The 22,543-nt window shown below is 39.8% G+C and overlaps 1 protein-coding gene across 5 annotated transcripts; it reads right to left on the reverse strand.

Annotated features, from left to right (window-relative positions):
• Positions 1–98: 98 nt before the first annotated feature.
• On the reverse strand, positions 99–22,463 carry tdrkh (tudor and KH domain containing). Of its 5 annotated transcripts, none has more exons than XR_005696826.1 (12): positions 19,736–22,358; positions 19,540–19,631; positions 13,797–13,998; positions 11,576–11,715; positions 11,161–11,476; positions 10,909–11,075; positions 10,070–10,245; positions 5,140–5,204; positions 2,746–2,897; positions 2,532–2,642; positions 741–1,401; positions 99–645 (listed from the first exon to the last, which is right to left on the reverse strand). XR_005696826.1 is itself a non-coding variant. In XM_040038565.1 (12 exons), exons 1-12 carry the CDS (start codon positions 19,863–19,865, stop codon positions 769–771), a joined length of 1,662 nt encoding a protein of 553 aa, XP_039894499.1. In that variant the 5' UTR covers positions 19,866–22,358; the 3' UTR covers positions 755–768. The 5 variants fall into 5 exon arrangements, 4 of the variants coding, with proteins under 4 accessions (XP_039894499.1, XP_039894498.1, XP_039894497.1 ...); XM_040038565.1 differs by lacking the exon at positions 99–645 and having other exon boundaries at positions 755–824; positions 1,347–1,401; XM_040038564.1 differs by lacking the exons at positions 99–645; positions 741–1,401 and adding exons at positions 1,408–2,440; positions 22,365–22,463 and having other exon boundaries at positions 19,736–19,896.
• Between the last annotated feature and the right edge of the window lie 80 nt (positions 22,464–22,543).

The raw sequence follows: 22,543 nt of genomic DNA on the forward strand, positions 1-22,543 counted from the left end.
TTCAATGGTTTTGTTTTGTTTATAACTAGCTCCTGACTTTCATTTGGAATTTTTCCATATAAAAAGAACTTCAAAATAAAATACACAAGTATTACATATGAAGTAAAATAAATATTTTATTAGGATATAGTGACATTATTACATTTTCGAAGACAATCTTTCTTGTGAAAGATTTCTACAGTAGATGTAATATGTTCACACTGAACAAAATCTGAGAACCACATTCAACAACACTTTAGCTTTTAACTTCCAAAATATATTCACTTAAGCCTGATAATGGGCATAGCTTTTTTGATATACATACAAGTATAGCAAGAAACTAAACAATATTAACCACAAACCAACTGAACTTTGCTCCAGTAATTCCAATCACAGTGCTTTTCAGTAATAATACTGGCATTCTAGATTTATTCCTTTCCCTATTCCTTGAACACAAAATTTAGCAAAGCAGAACAAAACATTAAACAAAAAACAAAGAATTATTTGCTGAAGTAACAACAACAAATGGATAATGGCTGGAAGAACTGTGGCACACTCATCAAGTAGGTAAGGCTTCAGGAAGAGGGTTTATGTAATCAAGTTTAGGTTAGGCAAAGCTCTATATCATCATTAGGGCTGATGCTGAGGAGTAGATGTTGAGGGCTGCTAAAGAAAAGTTAATCATTTTTAGACATAATGGTTCACACAAGAGCGTTCACTAGCAAATGTTCAGAATCAGACATCAAACTGGGAGAAGATACCTTGGTTTTTTTTTAAATATCTTTGGTCTCACAGCAACTCGTCCTCCACAACATCATCAACACTTCCTGATATAGAGGCAGCTTCTGAGGTGCAAGAAGGAAACACTCAAGTTAACAATGACTGTAACAGCAGCTTCAACTCTTTTTGTTTATCCACCATGGTACAAAAGCTTGACTGAGAGTCATAGTGACACCGTTCCTTTGTTTCACTATGTCATATTTCCTGATTTGTTAGAGATAAACTACAAATTGCACTGAATACAAGTATTTGGAGTATTAGGGTCAAGTTAATTGATCCTAATCAAAATGTATATTGTTGTGTTCATTTCTTCTTGAGACACTTTAGAAAGTTGATTTAACAGAACTGCATTCCTGTTAATTTTCCACCACATGGGGGCATACACTACCTCTCTGTAGGTTTAAGAAGTGTCCCAAGTCAAGTATCTGATCCAATGTGGACATCACTTGGATATTCTGTTGTATTTAGAAACCTAGATAACATTTTTACTTCAACATACAATCCCAGTAACATAAGGGTATGAGGGTTACTTTATGATCGCTTAAACATAGTCACTGGCAAATCTACAGTTCCATGACAGAACTCACCTGATAAACTAATACAGGAAAGACTGAGCTCTGATGATGCTCCTATTACATCATCCTGTTGGAAGAATAAAAGTGATTAGCCGCTGTTAAACAGTCCTCCAAACTTTCAGAACAGAAGTAAGGGGATTACCTAATCTCTCAGGCATAAAGATAAATTAAAATAATAATAATAAAAAAATGACAGAGTACCTTGTCGGATACAGTTGGACAGAGATTAATATACCTGACAAGCACACCCAAGAAAACTAGAATGCTAGAATTGCATACCAATAAGAAGAAGCAAGATTCTTTATTATTCTTTTATTAATGTCTTCCTTCACATACAGAAGTTCATATAAACTCATCATGTGCATGAATGCCATTGTAATTCTGGACTTGACTGATGATTTCTTTTAGCTGTTCTTTTTACAAGGGTGGAATAATCATACAGCATATATATTTCATGACATTAAAAAACAAAAATTGGGTCCATCATTTGGAAATCATTCTGGATATTCTCTAATCTGCAAAAGGTAAGAATTATACATATAGTGTCAAATATAAACATACACTCTCACTAATATTTGGTTAACTGTCTCTTAGCAAGTTGTACCTCGTTTAATAGCCATCAATAAGCTTCTGGCATAATTCTGGCATTTAGTTGCTGATTTGAGTCAAAGAATTTGAAGTTAACCCTCATTTTCAACATTCAATCCAATTTGTGCAACAGTACCACTGGCACAGTGCAGTATAAAGGTACATCAGACCAAGATGAAGTCCCTGTTGCAGGAACCTACAGTGCAGCACTAAGGATCTGGATTTGATCCTGATGAGATGCATGAGGAGCCTAGTCTGGAATTACCCAGTAGTAATAGTCCAAATGGTACAGGTGGAATGGGCCCAGCCAGCTAGAAGACTAAATGGCATCAGTCTTGCAGCCATGACTCACCTGCAAATCATGGCTGCAAGTCAGGGTTGTTGTCAGTCAGTGGAGGTTAACTGAGGGAGTCTGGATTCCCAAAAATGAGAATTCCACAATCATCCAGCAGTTTTGATCTATCTCTCTGTTCAGTGTTGATTTTTCCAGGATTTTTTCCCGCTGGCTTACAGACGTCCTGTTCAAGATTAAGTATATTGATACCCTATTTTTGTCCAGGAAGAAGTAAGAGACGCTGGAAGACACGGAAAGCAGAATGAGTAACTTACCAGCATCATCTGCAGACAGCCAAGATTGCAGCCCTCTTTTTTTCCATTCAAATCTTCATGGAAGATAACAGCATAGCCCAATTGTATAAGCTCCTCTCCAACATCCACAGCCTTTTTAACATGATATGCACATGGAAAGAGGAGACAGGGTAAAGGACAAACCAAACACAGGCTTATTAAAGTCTTATTATTAAGAAATAAAATCCTATCTAACCTTGCCCTCACTGTTGTCATAGAGCTTGACACTGGGCCATGAGGAGATTTCCGAGTGAGAGTAGCTGCACAGTTTGGCCTGCAGGGGTCTCCAAGAGGCACAATATGTCAGCCTCTCAAACTGATCCAGGGCTTCCTCAGTCCAAACCCCTCCTGCATGACAAGTTGATGGAGGAAAGAAACTGAAATAATCAAGAATTCAAGAATAATGCACTGCAGAATACTAAAAGACCTAAGGGCGTCAGTATATCCTCTGCATTGATTGTGCCACCGTAACATCATCGCACAGTCAGTTTTATTTATGTTCCCCAGTAAGATGAGTCTGAGTGATATAGCAAATGTAGTTTTTTCAATTATGATGGTTAAAATGGCTCTATTGTAACCATCGAGTATAAACTGCCATGGTAATAATAAGCTGTCTGCAGTTTTTTTTCTCCCACATGCTATAAATGCATCACTAATCCCACCTCCCAACCACAAATTTTTCTACTTGGCACACTGCGCTGAGCATGCGTGTTTATATACTACCAAATAGGGAAAAATATGGTGACAGTGAGAGTCTCAGACAAGCAAGGGAATGAGACTGTAACTGAACAGGAGCCAGACAAGATGGTTCCAAAGAGAAACAGCACTGGATCAATAATCTGGCAGTGGTTTGGATTTCCCAAAGAGGATGTCGAACCTAAATGCGGAACGTGGTATTTAGTACTAGTGGTAATGTGGTCACATGTCACATGGCTTCACTCAAACCTGGAGCTTGTGTTTTTGGCACAGAACTTACACACCTTAAACACAGATGACAGTGTTCTTGTTCAGGAGTAATAAAGTCACAATTCTTGATTATACGTTAGCTTCTGTGAATTTTTTTACCGCTTTGCGTGGTGTGTTTTGTTGTTTAAATTCTAGAACAGGTAAGGCGATCATTATTTAGATGGTTTTGAGATGCTCTAATACCTGTGATATGACTGTTCTTGTTCCGTTTTTTTTGCAGGCACTGTCTGAACTTGGAACCGTTTTCCATTTTACCACTTTTTGTTGTTTAAACTTCTTAGCACATATAGAGACAATAGTTCTGAGATGCTCTGATACCTGTGACAGTTTTTGGTCAATGGTTTTTATAGACACTAACTACACTTTTGTTTCTGTAGGTCATCACATTTTACAGTTTTTATATGTTATAAGCACAGAGAACACCTTTTTAATTTCAATTGTTTTAAATTTGACTTTTGCTTACTTTTTTTTGTTAAAGGGTTAGTGTTGACCACAGAAAGACTGTGAGAATATTGTCATTTGTGAAAAACCTCTGTGTGCAACTGATGGTTAAAAAAATGGTTAAAATAAAACATATTTTTTGGCTATATCACAACACATGATGTGTTGTGATATACAATACACGACCAGACGAAAGAAATGGCCAAAATGGTAATGCCAGTTGATGTGATATGAATTTTATTGCACGACACAGCGTGACAGGAGGTAAGCAGTGGCCATAAAAGTGCCCTTATGTCCTCATGTACCAGCAAGTGTGTGACAAAGTGTGTATAAGTATATGTGTGCGTTTGGGAAAGAGTGTGTATGTAATGCTGGGCATACACTGTGCGAGTTTTGGCTCATTTTGAGCCGATTTTTCAGTCGTGCGACCGTTTTGGTGATTGGTCCGAGTTTCGCCTTCATCGTGTGTCGTGTAGTATACATGGGGTAACGAGAAGCGATTAACACCTCAGGAGCAGCTCCCGATCATCAATCGCTTGGTCGTAAGAAAATCAAACCTGTTTGAAATCCTGTCAGCCGTCGTGAGGGTGTCACCCCAGCCTCTCACACTGCGCATGCGCAAACACAGAAATGAAAGTGAAAAGATGGAGCAGCATGGCAGTGCAGCGTGTGATCTGGACACAAGTGATGGAGGCACAACTTGTAGAACTTTGGCTCATCTGAGCCTTTTCGATGTGGCCTCACAAAATTATCACGACCACAACAACCGTGAAAATAATTGGATGGACATTGTTGCTCAATCACAGCTGCCTGATCAACGTTTTTCATTAGCAATTTAGCAAAGTTGATGGTGGTGGTGTGTCTGTGTGAGTGAAAGACAGAGAGCGAGCGACAGATTTTCTATTATAACCTTCATGTTATGGAGGCACAGTCTGAGCACTCAGGTCGCTTTAGAGCATCGGGTCATATAGTGTGACCCTGCATCGTGACCAACAAACTTCTAACCCCTGCGAGTCAATCGTGCAGTTTGAGCAGAAGCTGAATAACGCAACTGAAAAAAAATCACACAGTGTCTGCCCAGATTAAGAGAGAGGAACAGGGAGTGAAAGGGTAAGAGACAGTGAGTAAATGAGCAAGTGAGAGAGAGAGAGAAAGACAGTCATTGTTAAGATGAGAGCTTTACCTTTTGGCTTCACTCCTGCTAAGCTGCACTCAATAGCTTGAAATGGTAAACTGAGGAAGTCGCTCCTGAAAATTGCAGCATATGCAAAAGCTGTTAATAAGTCGTGTCCTTTTTTTTATCCATATTACATCCAACATTATACAGTGTGCAGTAGCAGTATGTCACATCAAGTTCTTCGAAAGTTCGATGAAGAAGTGTACAAAGCAACACTCACTGCATGAGCTAACATAGAAATGCAGAATTTAAAATTGTGTGCTCTTCAAAATCAGTAACTCACCAGCCTCCTCCGAAGACAGCCAGAAACATTTGTCTCATGCTGATATGATGGTCACAAACAACAAAACTGCTCTTGTGCAAGGTTATCTTGTTTCTTTGTAATACTTCAATAAAAGCATTGCTGATTGTAACCAATTTCAAAGTAACGTGTTACTCTTATCATTATAATCATCACATTTGTCTGTAAAGCAGTATTATTTTTGCATTCTTGTACTAAATCCCTTGATCACGCTAAAACTACTAATCAATTTATTTTGTTTTTACTTGCAAGTGAAAACGAAATAGTTTGATAATTGTAAAATTCATAATAATCATAATAATTTAAGACTCCCATCCTGCATTTAGTCTGCTGTTCTGGAGTTACACCTTCTAATTTTAATGCTGTGGTGTTTCCCATCTCAGATCACAAGCTTGTATTGTTTGACATTATCAAAATCTCACCTACAGCTGTCATGTCCTTTTGGAATCTCAAGTGTTAATCCCCTCATTGGTTTATTATCCATTCATATTATCCTCAGCTCCTTTCTCACTGCTGACCTGCTACATCACTACAATGATAATTTATCCTGTGGCTGCTCCACTCTTAACACTCTTAACAAAATCAAGCCTGCAGAAACCACTTCTCATCATACTTCCACGACACAGTGCACAGCATTCCTGGACTTCTCCAACAAAACAAACATATCCTACAACTGAATTCTTCAAGACTGCTCCGTTTAGGGAAACATCAAAATCTCCATGTATAGGTTATCATTCTTTCAGCTATCTTAAGTGGAAAACATCACCAAACTCATGATGTCCAAAACTTCTGCGTGTTCACTGGACCCTCTTCCAACTGCCTTGGTCAAAGACTCCAATTCCTACCCCGTCTCCAATTATAACTGCCATACATCATTTTACACTGCTGCTGTCCCCGTGTCCCTCAAGACAGTCTCTAACATCCCCATTCTTAAAAAAACCCTGGTCTAGACTCCAAAAGTCTTAACAACTACAATGGTGTGAAAAAGTATTTGCCTCTTCCTGATTTCCTGTCTATTTGTATGTTTGTCACATTTTAATGTTTCAGATAATCAAACAAATTTTAATATTAGTCAAAGATAACACAAGTAAACACAAAATACAATTTCTAAATGAAGGTATTTATTATTAAGGTGAAAAGGGGGGAGGGGGATCCAAGCCTACATGGCCCTGTGTGGACAAAGTGATCACTTGCCCAGTTATAAAATAAATTACCTGTGGTATGTCATATCTTCAGGAAGCTTCTGTAGTTTCGCCCAGGCCCGATTACCACCTGATTACCAAGGATCGCCACCCTTAGCAGCAACAACTGCAATAAAGTGTTTGCGATAACTGGCAATGAGTGTTTTACAGCGCTTTGGAGGAGTTTTGGCCCACTCATCTTTGCAGAATGGTAATTTGTACAATGACAAGACACTTTATTGTTGGTTTATGTGGAATAGATGTAGTAGACTATTGCATAATTTCAAGAATTAGATTTTTCAGGGACTTTCCCACCACTATATGATCACATGACCTACCGATCTACCGATTTCACTAGCAGGAAGAATAAACATTGTTAGAATGAATAGTCTTCCCAAATTCTTATTTTTATTTCAGTGTATCCCTATAGTGATTAATAAAGCCTTTTTTAATAAATTAGTCTCCTTAATATCCTATTTCATATGGAACAGAAAGAACCCAAGAATCAAGAAGAGCAGAGACCGACATGTCAGGGAGGGATGGGGTTGCCATGCTTCCGTCTTTATTATTGGTAAGGTAATGTTCGTTCCATGTCGTTTTGGTTGAGCACTGGGGGGGCCGACTGGACAATGATGGAAAGTGAAAGTTGTTATCCCTCCTCATTAGAAGCTATGATCTATTCAGCTCTCCCTATCCCTAGACACGACCTTAAGAATCCTGTAATCTCTCATACAATTAAAATCTGAACTCAGATAAGGAAACATTACGGGTGGAATGAAGCCTACATACTATCTCCACTCATGAATAACGCAACATTCACACCACCACTTTCAAACATCTCATTTCTCCAATGTAACCTTAAGGGGCTGCACTCAATAAAGGATTTATTCATCAGTAAGGGTTTTCCCACATTCCAGCAATTGCAAGAAAAATTTAACTTGCACAGTAATGACTTCTTCAAATACTTACAGATCAGAAGCTCTGTAAGGAGTAATTTTCCATCCTTTCCAGATCAACCCCCAGACTCTATCTTAGATAACTTATTCCAGTTCGATCCACTCAAAAAAGGACTAATAACAAAAATTCACAATGCATGGTCACAACTGGATGGAACTACCACGCTTGATCATCTGAAAGAGGCCTGGCAGAATGACCTTGGTATGAGAATCACAGATAGTCAATGGACAAAAGCCCAAGAAAATGTAAACTCTTCCTCTGTTTGTATTCATCATGGACTCTTACAGTTTAAAGTGCTACATAGACTCCATTTATCAAAGTTGAAACTGTCAAAAATGTTCCCCAATGTAAACTTGTCCTGCGAAAGATGTAAACAGCAACCTGTTTCACTGGCGCATATGTTTTGGAATTGTCCCTGTATAACAACATATTGGAATAATGTCTAAGATTCTAAAACAAACACTGAAGCCAGACCCAATCTGTGCTTTATTTGGAGTGAAGCCAGTTGTTGTAGATTTGTCAGCCACCCAAAATAATGTAATACGTTTTGTGACACTGCTAGCACACAGTTTAATTTTACTAAACTGGAAGCAAAAAGTGCCTCCTACCAAATCAGCGTTAATACAAGATATAATGAAACATTTGCAGCTGGAAAGAATTAAACTCCTACTAAGGGGGAAGTTGGAATAATTCTATTCAACCCGGCAGCCTTTTATAGATCAATACAGCACAGATATAAACGATCACTGAGCCTCATTGGTAGTCCGATAAATAACATCCTCTGTCCAACTTTCTTTTGTTGTTTGTTGTATTTTATTCTGTTCAACTTTTACTGTATATATGTAATCAGTTATATTTGAATCTTTGTCATCTTTATCGAAAAGGAAAACTGGGAAACCAAATAAAGAGATTTGAAAAAAAAAATGCAAAAAAAGGTGAAAATTGAAAAATTGAAAATCGTTTTTGTTTTTGTTTTTTAACATATATTTCTAGTTAGAGAAATTTAAGAGGCTTATACAAAAAAGTTGCACAAAATAGTTTCCCACCACAGGAAATTTATTTTGAGTGTCTTCATAGTTTTATTTTTTGAAATACACCAATTTTTATATACTGCAGAAAAAACAAAAATAAATATTAGAATGCAAATTTGCAAAAAAACAGCATGTGAATCAAAATAAACTATTTTCAGCAGTGCAATTTAAGTTCTAAGCATCCCAGAAACTATACAGAAAAGCATAAAGTCAAACATGACTTTTAAAAACACCAATGACAAAATGACGTCACTTCCGGTTTTGGCCAGGTAATGGCGGACATGCGATAGTTCGCGCTGACGTCTATTCCAAGGTAGGAAGTGTTATGAACAGCTGATCAGATCGTCAAAGTGTGTTTCTGGAATATTATGTTTTTGTTGCTGCAAGTGCTTTTTATGCAGTTTTTGCAAAGCTATATGTGGAAGGAAACTGTGACCTAGGGCAAGCTGATGGCATAAGATGTAAGTACAAGTCCTCCAGTTTCATATGCAAAAAAAATTATTGCGCTAGCTTACGTGGTTGCAGTTCTACAGGGATTTAAAAATAGTTACGCAAAACGGAGCATGCCCAATCATCTAATGTTGGTGGGACTCGGTTCATCCACCTTCTTGTAATAGATTTTTTGCTAGCAGCTAGAAGAGCCTGCAGAAGCTTTATATCCGTCCTCCGTTCTAGAATTATAACATGACCCACGTATAAATTTACAAAGTCAAACGGTATCTGTACCTCAGTGTTTTATGAATCCCACTCCAGTACAGGTACAGCCTGGGACAGTCCCAAAACACGTGATAATGGTTTGCCTCCACTGAACCACACTGCCTCCAACACTCTGAATTCGTATTGCTAAATTTATCCTGGACTAGAATCTTAAAGTATCTTATGATATTTTTCCAGCAATGTTCTCGCCATTCTAATGAATTAGTGGAGGACCACTGTGAGCAACATATTTCTTCCCAATCTTTTTCCAAAATGCTAATTCCAGCTTCACTCTCCCCGTTTTCCTTTATATATAGAGTACTGTCTTTTTTGCATAGAGTAGTACATTGTATAACCTTGAAATAGTTGTATTTATAGTTGAACTATGGGCAAGTTTCAGGATTTTGAGAAAGTTAGTTTCATTCTACGTTAAATTTATAATTTTCCATTGTTTATTAAAGGAATCTCGCATTTGAAGGAACCAAAGGTTACTTTTTCACGTTTACTTAAGGAAAGAAGACGACTCAGTAAAAGAAAGAAACCAAAGAAACCAGACTATACTCCAAACACATTACTGTGTGGTGTAATGTGTTTGGAGTCCAAACACGCTAAAGGTTATGTATTCTTAAAATCTAAAAACTTGGTATGGATATCGCTAGCTGTCTTAACCACCATCACTCACTCCCACAGCTTTTCCCTCTCCTCAGCAACCAAATACTACTGTATATTAGTACAGTCACGTCTTCCTCTTTTATCCTGAATTCACCTACCTCATCCTGCGGAGGCTGCTCCTTGGGAGTTCCCCATTGTCCCCAAAGTCAACGTAATAAAGGTCCACCAGTCCAGAGCCTAGGACTCCCAACACCCTTGCCCTGTTCCATGTGCCATGGTCTCTGTATGGAGCAGCCACAATGTCCCCTACAACAATGGTTTCCACTCGCTGATCCTACAGATCAGAAAAGCAGATGAGTTCAAACACAAATCAGACACTGGGTTGCAGAAGGTGCTGCAGGGATAGAGGTGCCCCTATGGGCTGTGTGAGCTTATTGTTAACATACTTTTTATTCACACGCAGGATCTCAGATATTTTTCTATATCTACTCGATGAATAGTTGCAGGCCTGCTTCTTATCATCAGAGCCTGGCTTTTAGCGTTCTCTAAATCACATTTTAAATGCCATTACTACAAGTTACCCAGCTTTCTGAACTGTTGTAAGATCTGCAGCACATAATCAAGACTCTTAAAAAAAGTCAGTTCTACCAGGGTAAAGAAAAAAAATACTGGCAACCGTCAGTATTACCTGTCAGCCTCCTGGTAGGCACACCGACGGCATCAATTTCAAAATCCTATATCACTGCATTCCCGAGTTATCGCTGAGAAATCAGTGATGGTAACAGATTCTAACCCATCCAAGACTTTTGTAGATTCACCTATAGTATCAATTTAAAAAAGGGAAAATACTTGGATCTTTGCAGTTTCAAGTGTGTGGAAGTATATCGGATGGAAGTATATCGGATGGAAGTATATCGGAACTCTCAACTCTCATTCTGGCCCACAAGGGACTCTTGTGGAACAAGAGAGACACAAGGAGAGCAAGATATGTCCTTACTGTAGAGTTTCCATTGTTGTAGAAGTGGTTCATCTCCTCTGTTAGTTTGTCCAGCTGAATGGATCGAACCCCCAGGATCTGAATCCAGAAGTGGTTTGGGTTCTCTGATGCAGAAACATACACCTCAAGGTGTTCATCAGGCTGGAAGCTCAAGTCTGGGCTTGCAACTGGAAAACACAGAGAAAATATGAAATTACTACACTTAAAGACACATTACATGGCTGCTCTGGGGTGACTGAAATCTGAACTCACTTTCAAACTTGGACACTTCAGAGAAGGTCTTAGTAGTTGTACTGCCCTCCTTCTTGCTGGCTGTTTTGATTTTTGACTCTCCCACCTGGTCAAAAAATGTTTCTGGTTCTCCTGTGGTCCCGTTGGCAAAGACAAGCGCATTCTCCTCTATGTGGGAGAAGGGACTGTTGTTGTTCAAGTACAATAGAGGTTCAGTCTCTGTGTCGTTTGACTTCTGACTCACGACATTATGGCCACGTTTCTGGCGCCGGGCTGATGACTGTGAGATTGTTGTCCTCACCATCACGTCCTCGGTGACTTTTTCTAGAATCATATCCTTTGAACAGGTTTCAAAAGCAGGAGTTAGATGTCCCCTCAACTAAAATTAAAGGATGTGGTACACACAGGAGATCCAAATCAAGGCACTGTGCGTTACCTGTGCCTTTTTCACCTCCTGCCTGGTCCCTGTAATCGTCACCATGCCCTTTGCCCGTACACCGTATGCCGGCTCTTTGGAACACGCCACTTTGGCTCCTGTAGTTCGGGTGATCTGTTTCAAACTCTCTCCACCACGGCCTGCAATACACAGATAATCATGTTCTCCTAACAATTATTGCAAATAGGGGTGAGATAAAATGGGGACTTTTTTCTTAAACTGACATAAGGCTAAGTTAATACTTATCACGGGGTTCGAATGTTAGCCATTAAAACCTCATACATAAAGATAACTCAGATAAAGAGAAATATGATTAATGGTATATTCACTTTTATTTATATAGCGCCAAATCACAACAACAGTAACCTCAAGGCACTTTATATTGTAAGGTAGACCCTACAATAATACATACAGAGAAATTCACTTTTCACACAAATTTAGTATAAGACTTTCTGGTTATGTTTACAAAGCTCACAGTGCAAAGAAGCCAAGGGACCATTTTCCCCATAAACTCTACACAAACAGTTTTTTTTTTTTTGTTTGTTTTTTTGCAATCCAAGAAGTTGCCCCATGCTAATCAACAGAAAGAATGCAGGTTAAAGTAACTTCTGCTTTGGCTTCATTTTCACAGCCAGAACCTACAGCTTTCTAACATTATTTATGAACTACAGGGAGTGCAGAATTATTAGGCAAATGAGTATTTTGTCCACATCATCCTCTTCATGCATGTTGTCTTACTCCAAGCTGTATAGGCTCGAAAGCCTACTACCAATTAAGCATATTAGGTGATGTGCATCTCTGTAATGAGAAGGGGTGTGGTCTAATGACATCAACACCCTATATCAGGTGTGCATAATTATTAGGCAACGTCCTTTCCTTTGGAAAAATGGGTCAAAAGAAGGACTTGACAGGCTCAGAAAAGTCAAAAATAGGGAGATATCTTGCAGAGGGATGCAGCAGTCTCAAAATTGCAAAGCTTCTGAAGCGCGATCATCGAACAATCAAGCGTTTCATTCAAAATAGTCAACAGGGTCGCAAGAAGCGTGTGGAAAAACCAAGGCGCAAAATAACTGCCCATGAACTGAGAAAAGTCAAGCGTGCAGCTGCCAAGATGCCACTTGCCACCAGTTTGGCCATATTTCAGAGCTGCAACATCACTGGAGTGCCCAAAAGCACAAGGTGTGCAATACTCAGAGACATGGCCAAGGTAAGAAAGGCTGAAAGACGACCACCACTGAACAAGACACACAAGCTGAAACGTCAAGACTGGGCCAAGAAATATCTCAAGACTGGTTTTTCTAAGGTTTTATGGACTGATGAAATGAGAGTGAGTCTTGATGGGCCAGATGGATGGGCCCGTGGCTGGATTGGTAAAGGGCAGAGAGCTCCAGTCCGACTCAGACGCCAGCAAGGTGGAGGTGGAGTACTGGTTTGGGCTGGTATCATCAAAGATGAGCTTGTGGGGCCTTTTCAAGTACTCCACAGCGTGGCTGGCAAGAAAGGGTATAAAAGAAGAAAAACTAATGACATGGCCTCCTTGTTCACCTGATCTGAACCCCATTGAGAACCTGTGGTCCATCATCAAATGTGAGATTTACAAGGAGGGAAAACAGTACACCTCTCTGAACAGTGTCTGGGAGGCTGTGGTTGCTGCTGCACGCAATGTTGATGGTGAACAGATCAAAACACTGACAGAATCCATGGATGGCAGGCTTTTGAGTGTCCTTGCAAAGAAAGGTGGCTATATTGGTCGCTGATTTGTTTTTGTTTTGTTTTTGAATGTCAGAAATGTATATTTGTGAATGTGGAGATGTTATATTGGTTTCACTGGTAAAAATAAATAATTGAAATGGGTATACATTTGTTTTTTGTTAAGTTGCCTAATAATTATGCACAGTAATAGTCACCTGCACACACAGATATCCCCCTAAAATAGCTAAAACTAAAAACAAACTAAAAACTACTTCCAAAAACATTCAGCTTTGATATTAATGAGTTTTTTGGGTTCATTGAGAACATGGTTGTTGTTCAATAATAAAATTATTCCTCAAAAATACAACTTGCCTAATAATTCTGCACTCCCTGTATAATAAAAGAGATACTCTGGCCTCCCTCCTGGCCAGCTGATCTGCTTGTCACTTACTGGAGCTTTTAGTTTTGAAAATGATGCCTGGTAATGAAAAAAAAAAAAACAATTGACATGATCAAAGATTCAGTCTACCTATTATACGTCCAAAAGAGGACTGTGGAACCTCCAAAATCTCTGAGACAAGTTCACATTCTGTGAGCAGGTTCTCCAGGACACAGCGGGCCAGTAAGACCTGCTCCTTAGAGCCCTGAAGCAGGAAACATACGGTCGTCTTACATTCATGATCTCCTGAATCTGACATGACCCTCACTTGAGCTCCAGACTTCTCAGTCACCTGAAAAGTTAGCATACAAAGAGAAAGAAAGACTAGCTCAATCTGTGAAACTAATTTAAGACCTGCTTGTAAAACTTGGAACTCCAAGATTGCAATTGAGAAGTAGCAATGGCATACTGAAAAATAGAAAAAATCTTATATAGGTATGCAGGGGTGAGGCATTAATTCAAGAGAGAATTTCCTCAGTGTAAATATATTCAGCTGCATACACACAGGGACACTTAGACGTTATCATATCTTCATGGTTCTTACAATCAGACTGAACTCTAAACTTGAGCTGGGAGGCAACTGAATACAGCTAAAATACAACTGAGTGAAAAAAATAACAATCCATCTCACTTCAATACTTTATCTAACACATTAAGTAACTAAGAAATGAATCTAAGAATACATATTTACTGAATAGTATTTTAGGAAAATAAAAATTACATTAACAAAGTAAATGTCCAATTCGTGGTCACTGGGGGGCTGGAACCTATCCCAGCTGCCTTAGGATGAGGCAGGGTTCACCCTGAACAGGTTGCCAGTCTCTCACAGAAAAACATTCACACCTATTAGCAATTTAGAATCATCAATTAACCACCCCCACTAATAATAATAATAATAACAACAACAACAAATTTTATTTATAAAGCGCCTTTCAAGACACCAAAGGACACTGTACAATAGGATAAAACACATAATAGAACAATGACACAATGAAGAACAATAAAACACAAGATACAGTGGGTTCACAGTGAATATGCAGACTTGAACAGATGGGTTTTGAATTGAGATTTAAACTGGGGGAGAGAACCAGTGTTTCTTACATCAGGGAGTAGAGAGTTCTACAGCCTGGGAGCAGAGCAGCTAAAAGCTCTGCTTCACATGGTGGTGAGGTGGAAGGAAGGCACAGAAAGCTGGATAGAAGAAGATCAAAGTGAGCAGACAGAAAAAGTAGTGCTTAACAGGTCACAAAGGTAAGGAGGTGCGAGGTTATGAATGGCCTTGAAGGTGAGCAGAAGAAGTTTGTACATTATCTGGAATTTCACTGGGAGCCAGTGAAGTTCCTGAAGAACAGGGGTGATGTAGGAGGGGGTTCTGGTGATACTGCAAGCAGCAGAGTTCTGAACCACTTGAAACTTATGGAGGGATTTTTGGGGAAGACCATGCAAGAGAGAGTTGCAGTAGTCAATCCGGGAGGTAACAAGACTGTGGACAAGAATGGACGTAGACTGGGTGGAAAGAGAAGGACGTAATCTGTTAATATTGCTTAGATGGAAGTAGCCAGAACAGGTGAGATTATTGATGTGAGATTATAGGAAAGTGAACTGTCTAGGATGACACCAAGGCTCTTCACCTGAGGAGAAGGGAAAACTGTGGAGTTATCGATAGTGAGTGAGAAATGGTTTGCCTTCAAAAGGTCAGATTTGGCGCCAATAAGGAGGATTTCAGTTTTATCCTCATTGAGCTTTAGAAAATTAGAGGACGGTGATGTCATCAGAGAGGGACCGGCGCTCAGCATTGCAGAGCACGACGTCCAAGCGGCGCTGAGGAGAGTGAGCACAAGGAAAGCGGCGGGGCCAGACAGCATCACCGGCCGTCTGCTGCGGTGCTGTGCTGACCAGCTAGCAGGTGTGTTCACTTCGATTTTAACGAGTCCCTGGCTAAGTCTGTGGTTCCCACATGCTTCAAGAGATCTACCATCATCCCTGTCCCCAAGAACAACAAGCCCTCATGCCTGAATGACTACCGGCCAGTTGCACTGACCTGAAGAAAACCATCTCCTCTCCCATCCCAGACACCACAGATCCGCTCCAGTTCACCTACCGACCCAACAGGCGGTCTACATGGATGAAGTGAAGAATCTGCTCAATGACGGCAAGACCAAGGAGCTGGTGGTGGACTTAAGAAGGAGTCAGCACAGAGACTACAAGCCCATTATCATTAATGGAGCTCCAGTAGAGTGTGCAGTCCTTCAAGTATCTCGGTGTCCACATCTCCTCAGACCTGACATGGGCTGCCCACATTCAGGTCCAGACCAAAAAGGCTAGGCAGCGCCTGTACCACCTACGACAACTGAGGAAGTTCAGAGTCTCTCCAGTGATTCTCAGGACTTTCTATACAGGCACTGTGGAGAGAATCCTCACACAGAACATCATATGCTGGTATGAAAACAGCGGTGTCAAGGATAAAAAAAACTCTCCAGAAAGTAATCCGTATGGCAGAACGCTGCTGCAGGACTGCTCTCCCTTCCCTACAGGAAATTTACGTCAAGAGATGCTGAACTAGAGCAACTCAGATTTTGAAGGACCCGTCCCATCCCAGCAACAAACTGTTCCCGCTTCTGAAATCAGGCAGAAGGTTCTCCACCATCTGAACAAAAACAGAGAGGCTCAAGAGGAGTTTTTATCCTCAGGCCATTCGTGTGTCGAATCAGCCCCCCCCCCCCCATATCACCCTTAAGTGACTGAGACAGAACTCATTACCACATTCTCATATCATCCTGATCTTTCTGGCCTCGCTATAGCACATGACATTTTAACACCCTTCCCACGCAATGTGCACAAGATGTAAATTTCCATATTGTTTTATTTTATTTTATTTCTATTTATATAATGTACATAACTCACCCACTTGCAACACATAATGTCCTCTTTGTATATACTCATTCACTGTATATAAAGTTCTTTCTGTCTCGCTCTTTTTTTCTTTGCACAGTCGAGGAACGTATCAGGTCACATTTCACTGCGTGTTACACCTGTATAACCATGCACGTGACAAATAAAGAATATTGAATCTTGAATCTGAATCTGAGATAAACCAAGATTTTAATTCGGATAGACATTCTGTAAGGGAAGAAGGTGGGAGGGAGGAATCAGGTCTGCAGGAAAGATATAACTGGGTGTCATCAGGAAAACAGTGAAAGTGAAGATCAAATTCTAGAGGGAGGATGTATATTATGAAGAGATGAGGGCCTAAGACTGAACCTTGGGGGTACACCAGAAGTGACCGGGAATAGATGAGAGCGGAACGATTTCAGTTGAATAAACTGAGAGCGGTCAAGGAGATATGATTGAAACCAGGCTAGGGGTGTGTCAGAGATGCCGAGAGAAGAAAGTCTGCTTAGAAGGACGGAGTGAGAGATGGTGTCGAAGGCTGAGTTCAGATCCAAAAGGACGAGAATGTCGAGAAGACCAGTGATCTCCTCGACATTAGTGACTTTAGGTAAAGCAGTTTCTGTACTGTGACATGAACGAAAACCAGATTGAAATCTCTCGTAGATGTTATTATTAACCAGTTGTGAATAAAGTTGCAACTACTTTTCTGAGTATTTTAGAGATGAAGGGTAGATTAGAAATCGGATGGAGGTTGTTAAAGTTGTTAGGATCTAAAGAACGTTTTTTCAGTATAGATTGCCCTGTATTTGGCTCCATCCATCTTCCCATTAACTCTGACCAGCTTCCCTGTCCCTGCTGAAGAGAAGCCCCCCCAGAGCATGATGCTGCCTCCACCATATTTGACAGTGGGGATGGTGTGTTCAGAGTGATGTGCAGTGTTAGTTTTCTGCCACACATAGCGTTTTGCATTTTGGCCAAAAAGTTCCATTTTGGTCTCATCTGACCAGAGCAGCTTCTTCCACATGTTTGCTGTGTCTCCACATGGCTTGTGGCAAACTGCAAACGGGACTTCTTATGGTTTTCTGTTAACAACGGCTTTCTTCTTGCCACTCTTCCATGAAGGCCAACTTTGTGCAGTGCACGACTAATAGTTGTCCTATGGACAGATTCCCCCACCTGAGCTGTAGATCTCTGCAGCTCGTCCAGAGTCACCATGGGCCTCTTGGCTGCATTTCTGATCAGCGCTCTCCTTGTTCGGCCTGTGAGTTTAGGTGGACGGCCTTGTCTTGGTAGGTTTACAGTTGTGCCATACTCCTTCCATTTCTGAATGATGGCTTGAACAGTGCTCCGTGGGATGTTCAAGGCTTGGGAAATCTTTTTGTAGCATAAGCCTGCTTTAAATTTCTCAGTAACTTTATCCCTGACCTGTCTGGTGTGTTCTTTGGACTTCATGGTGTTGTTGCTCCCAGTATTCTCTTAGACAACCTCTGAGGCCAACCTCAGGGCAGTTGTGGAGCTGTTTTGCAAAGAAGAATGGGCAAGGATTTCAGTCTGTAGATGTGCAAAGCTGGTAGAGACATACCCTAAAAGACTCGCAGCTGTAATTGCAGCAAAAGGTGGTTCTACAAAGTATTGACTCAGGGGGCTGAATAATTACGCACATCCCACTTTGCAGTTATTTATTTGTAAAAAATGTTTGGAATCATGTATGATTTTCCTTCCACTTATCACGTGTGCACCACTTTGTGTTGGTCTTTCACGTGGAATTCCAATAACATTGATTCATGTTTGTGGCTGTAATGTGACAAAATGTGGAAAAGTTCAAGGGGACTGAATACTTTTGCAAGCCACTGTATCTATGCTCTAGCTGCGCAAGCTTTGGCCTTCAATGCTCGGAGTTCATAGGTAAAACCAGGGAGCAGAGTGAGTGAAGGAAACAGAGTGAGTTTTTACAGGAGCCAGAGAATCAAGGACATTGAGTAAACAATTTTTATAATATAATAACAAATCATCAGGAGCAGAATAGAAGTCCGGAATCTGAATATTGTCCAGTCTGGTAGTGAGAATGTCCATACAATGTTCTTGATGTTGTGGAATGAGATGAGACGGTTTGGTTTGGTAGAAGAGCAGCTGAGACTGAGGTTAAATGAAAGGAGGAAATGGTCAGTTATGGGAATTTCAGCAGCAGAAAGATTCGAGGGAGTAAGACCAGAACAGCAAATCAAGTCCAAGGTGTGCCCTTTGGAGTGAGTGGGAAAAGTCAATAAATTGTTTAAATTCAAAGCCCTCGAGACAGGGGGAAAAGTCTCTGGTGACCAGAAGGTCATTATTATATATTCATATTATTATATATGAATGTTGAAATCTCCCACCAAGATAACATTTGGGGAGAGAGATGAAGGATGGGTTAGCAGATTAGCAAAGTCACTGAGGAAGTCAGGGTTAGGTTTTGGGGGGGGGGGGGGGGGGGGGGGGGTGTACAGTAGCTATCATGGTGGGAATGGGTCCAGTCAGCTCACATGCAAGGCACTCTAGGGAGCTAAAGGTATGAACATTAACTGGCAGGACCTTCAAGTGCTGGCGAAAAATGATCGCGAGACCACCCCCACGACCTGAGCAGCGAGGTTTAGAAAAGCAAACAAACCCCGGAGGAGTAGATTCATTTAGCGGAGAAAAGTCATCAGGTTGTTGCTAGGTTTCAGTTAAACAGAAAAAGTCAGACTTATTGCAGAGTACCAAGAGAGAACCCACACAAACACAAAGTCCCCAGCCAGTTGGTGGATTTGAACTCAGGACCTTCGTGCTGTGAGATAACAGTGCTAACCACCATGTTGCCACAAAATAAATGCATTCCAGTTATTTCCACTCATTTACAATAAACGTTCAACCAAACGGAACAAGCAACAAAGAAGCAGACAGTGAAAAGGTCTGAACAACTCACCATGTCTAAAAATGTGGCTTGGCATCGGTACATGTTCCTGTACACCTCTATAGGAAGCGTCACCTTGGACACCTCAGTGTTGGGACCCTGATCTGTTAATATCAATCATATACAGATAAGCTCATAAAATAAAATATATTAATTATCATACACAAATTAGGTTTGGAATGATACCTGTTCAATGAGAGATACTTACTGCTCTTGGTGCCGTTTATGTGGCGATAGATGATGTAGCCCAGAGTGGCCCCGACGGAAAGCCCTGCAGCCAGAGCCACTATTTTCCCAGAGCTCAAGCTGGTCTTATGACCTTCCTTCACTGCATCCATGACACCTTGTGCACCCTGCAGGATGCTTTACCTAAACACACACACGACACAAGTCTCCATCCATTGGTGCTATCAGCCTTATTAATGATCTACTCCTTCTTCTTCCATCCATGTTGCCAGCTACAGTTTATAGAATGTTTTTATTTGGACCCCTTATTGCAACACAGAAGCTGTGGCTCTCAAGAATAGTCATCAGCACACATTGTGCCACATCTATTTTGAGCTAGGTAAACATTCATAAATAATATGATTAAGAGCAAAGAGAATTTAAATATCAGTTATTTTTATAAAGATATCTTTGTTTCAATTAACAATAAATAAAACATCAAAAAGAAAATTTAAACAGAAAAAATATATACTGTATCAGATGTTGCTCAAATTCAAATTCAAAAGCCCAGGACCTTTGAATTAGTTAAACAAAAGATTCAGGTCAGGCCACTACAAATATTCTTTGTTTTTTTAAGAGGTGGACTTTCTGGTGTTTTGGATCATTGTGCAGCTCCAGAACCCAAGTGCACTTCAGCTTGAGGTCATGAACAGATGGCCAGACATTTCCCTTCAGAAAAACAACTTCATTTTGTGTTTACTTGCGTTATCTTTGTCTAATATTTACATTTGTTTGATGATCTGAAACAGTCAAGCGTGACAAGGAGGAAGGAAGGAAGGAAATCAGGAATGGGTCAAACACTTTTTTTTTCTTTTTACACCACTATGTATATACATACACAATGCAGTACTGGGGGTTTCTATTAAATTCAGATTTAGACAAAACTGTACTTTCAAATATGGACCATCTCATTCAAAAGATAAAAATGATTACATTGGTGTGGCTCCCAAAAATCAACTGTCTCAATGATGTTGCCTGTTGGAATAACCTCACAGGTACTTGACCAATTTGACCAAAAAATGTAAGACTTTCTGTAAGATAAAAATAAACCGAGGATCAGTAGAAAGAAAACATGGACATTGAGACAGAGGAAGAAATATAAATATATAAACATAAAATGTGATTTTTCCCATCTGAGACGATCTATACATCTTTATGTGATGTGTGTATCGGAAACATTGGCTTGAAAAAGGAATATGTACAATGAGCAATGTTTATTTGGATGGAGTGGTTTGTCATATGAAATTATTCAGAAAAGCGTTTTGAAAAGAGACTTTCTGGCAATACTTACAAATGAGAGAAAATATTTTTAAAGGCCAATTTATCATGAACAAGAACCAAGTGAGTGACTTTTTGGATCTTTATGAAGTCGCACATAAGGCAGCTGTGCTTTATAAACTGTTAAACAAATAGAAAAAGGACACCTTCAATACTCTGAGGATTTGGCAAAAGGACCTTGGCTGTGCAATGAGCAAGAAGAACTGGTCTGGAGTACTCTCCAATACTAATAAATACCTTTAAAAAAGGCCCATGGAAAATTCATGCTATTTCTAAAGTAATACATGGGTTTTATTTTACCCACTTATAGTTTGGATGTAATGTGCAACAATTTCTGTTGGAAATGTAAATCAGAAAAGGAACATTTATTCATGTTATTTGGGAATTTAAACAAGTGTATCCCTTTTGGGAAAAAAAAAAAATCTAGATCGTGTAGTGGACTGGTTAAGTTTGATAATACCCAAATCACCAAGGTTATGTTTTTTCTGAGACCAGTCGGTCTTACCCACTGCATCCAAATACTGCTTTGTGGTGACAAAAGCAGGTGCTTTTACAGCCACAAGAATAACCCGAAGAGTATGGAAAGACACGTCCTCCCCAAATTTCAAAAACTGGACAGAAGCTACGTAAGAAATTGAATCATACAGAAAATGTTGGCAAGAATTGACTATGATACTAAAAACTTTAGGAGATCTTTGAGAGGGCAGTTTGTAGAAATGGTTGTAGGTTAGAATCTCAAGCCCAGCCTTTCTTTGTCTTTCTGTTTTTATCCAAGTTTTCTTCCACTCTCTTTTTACATAGGCATGTAGTTATGATCAGCGCATTCATGGAAAATCAAATGATGACCCCGTCTGATCTCGTTAAACAAAAATTTTAAGAACGACTAATCACTTTCATGACTCACACTATTGAGTGTAGGCTTCAACCCAGCTGCCTTCTAATGAGAATCGTACTTAAAAACCCATTGAATGCGGCATGTCTTCCTAAATATAACACAACGTGATAATTGCACCCTGCATGCATTTGCTCAGGAGTGTATATATTTTGGGCATTTGATAGTTCTGTTTAGCAGCAGCTTACCACTTTAGGACAATAATATAGAACAAATAGTACATTTAGATTCGAATACTGCATGCAGTCTCCTCGGACCTGCTCATACAAGATAAGCTAGCTGCTGCTTTACATACAAGTTCAGCACTGACACAAGGTAACTAAACGCCACTAGCATGCTCAGATACATGATATCACAGCCTTTATATGTTTTCGACGCTAATACGATTTAGAATCAACGGCATTTTGGAAAGAGTTTCCACTCCCTTCCCACTCGACCTTACCTGTCGATTTGTTAACCTCCTAGGAGGAAGTTCTCAATAAACCGGAAACAATATTTAGTATTTAATTTTCGAATAATGAATTTTCTAATGTGCAGCAGCAAATTAGCTATTAACACTAAAAAAAACACTTTATAAATAATTTACTATGAAAAATCTATTAACCACAAACGTGATCATTT

Source organism: Simochromis diagramma, unplaced genomic scaffold (assembly GCF_900408965.1).
Source record: "Simochromis diagramma unplaced genomic scaffold, fSimDia1.1 OVJJ01000617.1, whole genome shotgun sequence".
In the NCBI taxonomy this organism is placed as follows: domain Eukaryota; kingdom Metazoa; phylum Chordata; class Actinopteri; order Cichliformes; family Cichlidae; genus Simochromis; species Simochromis diagramma.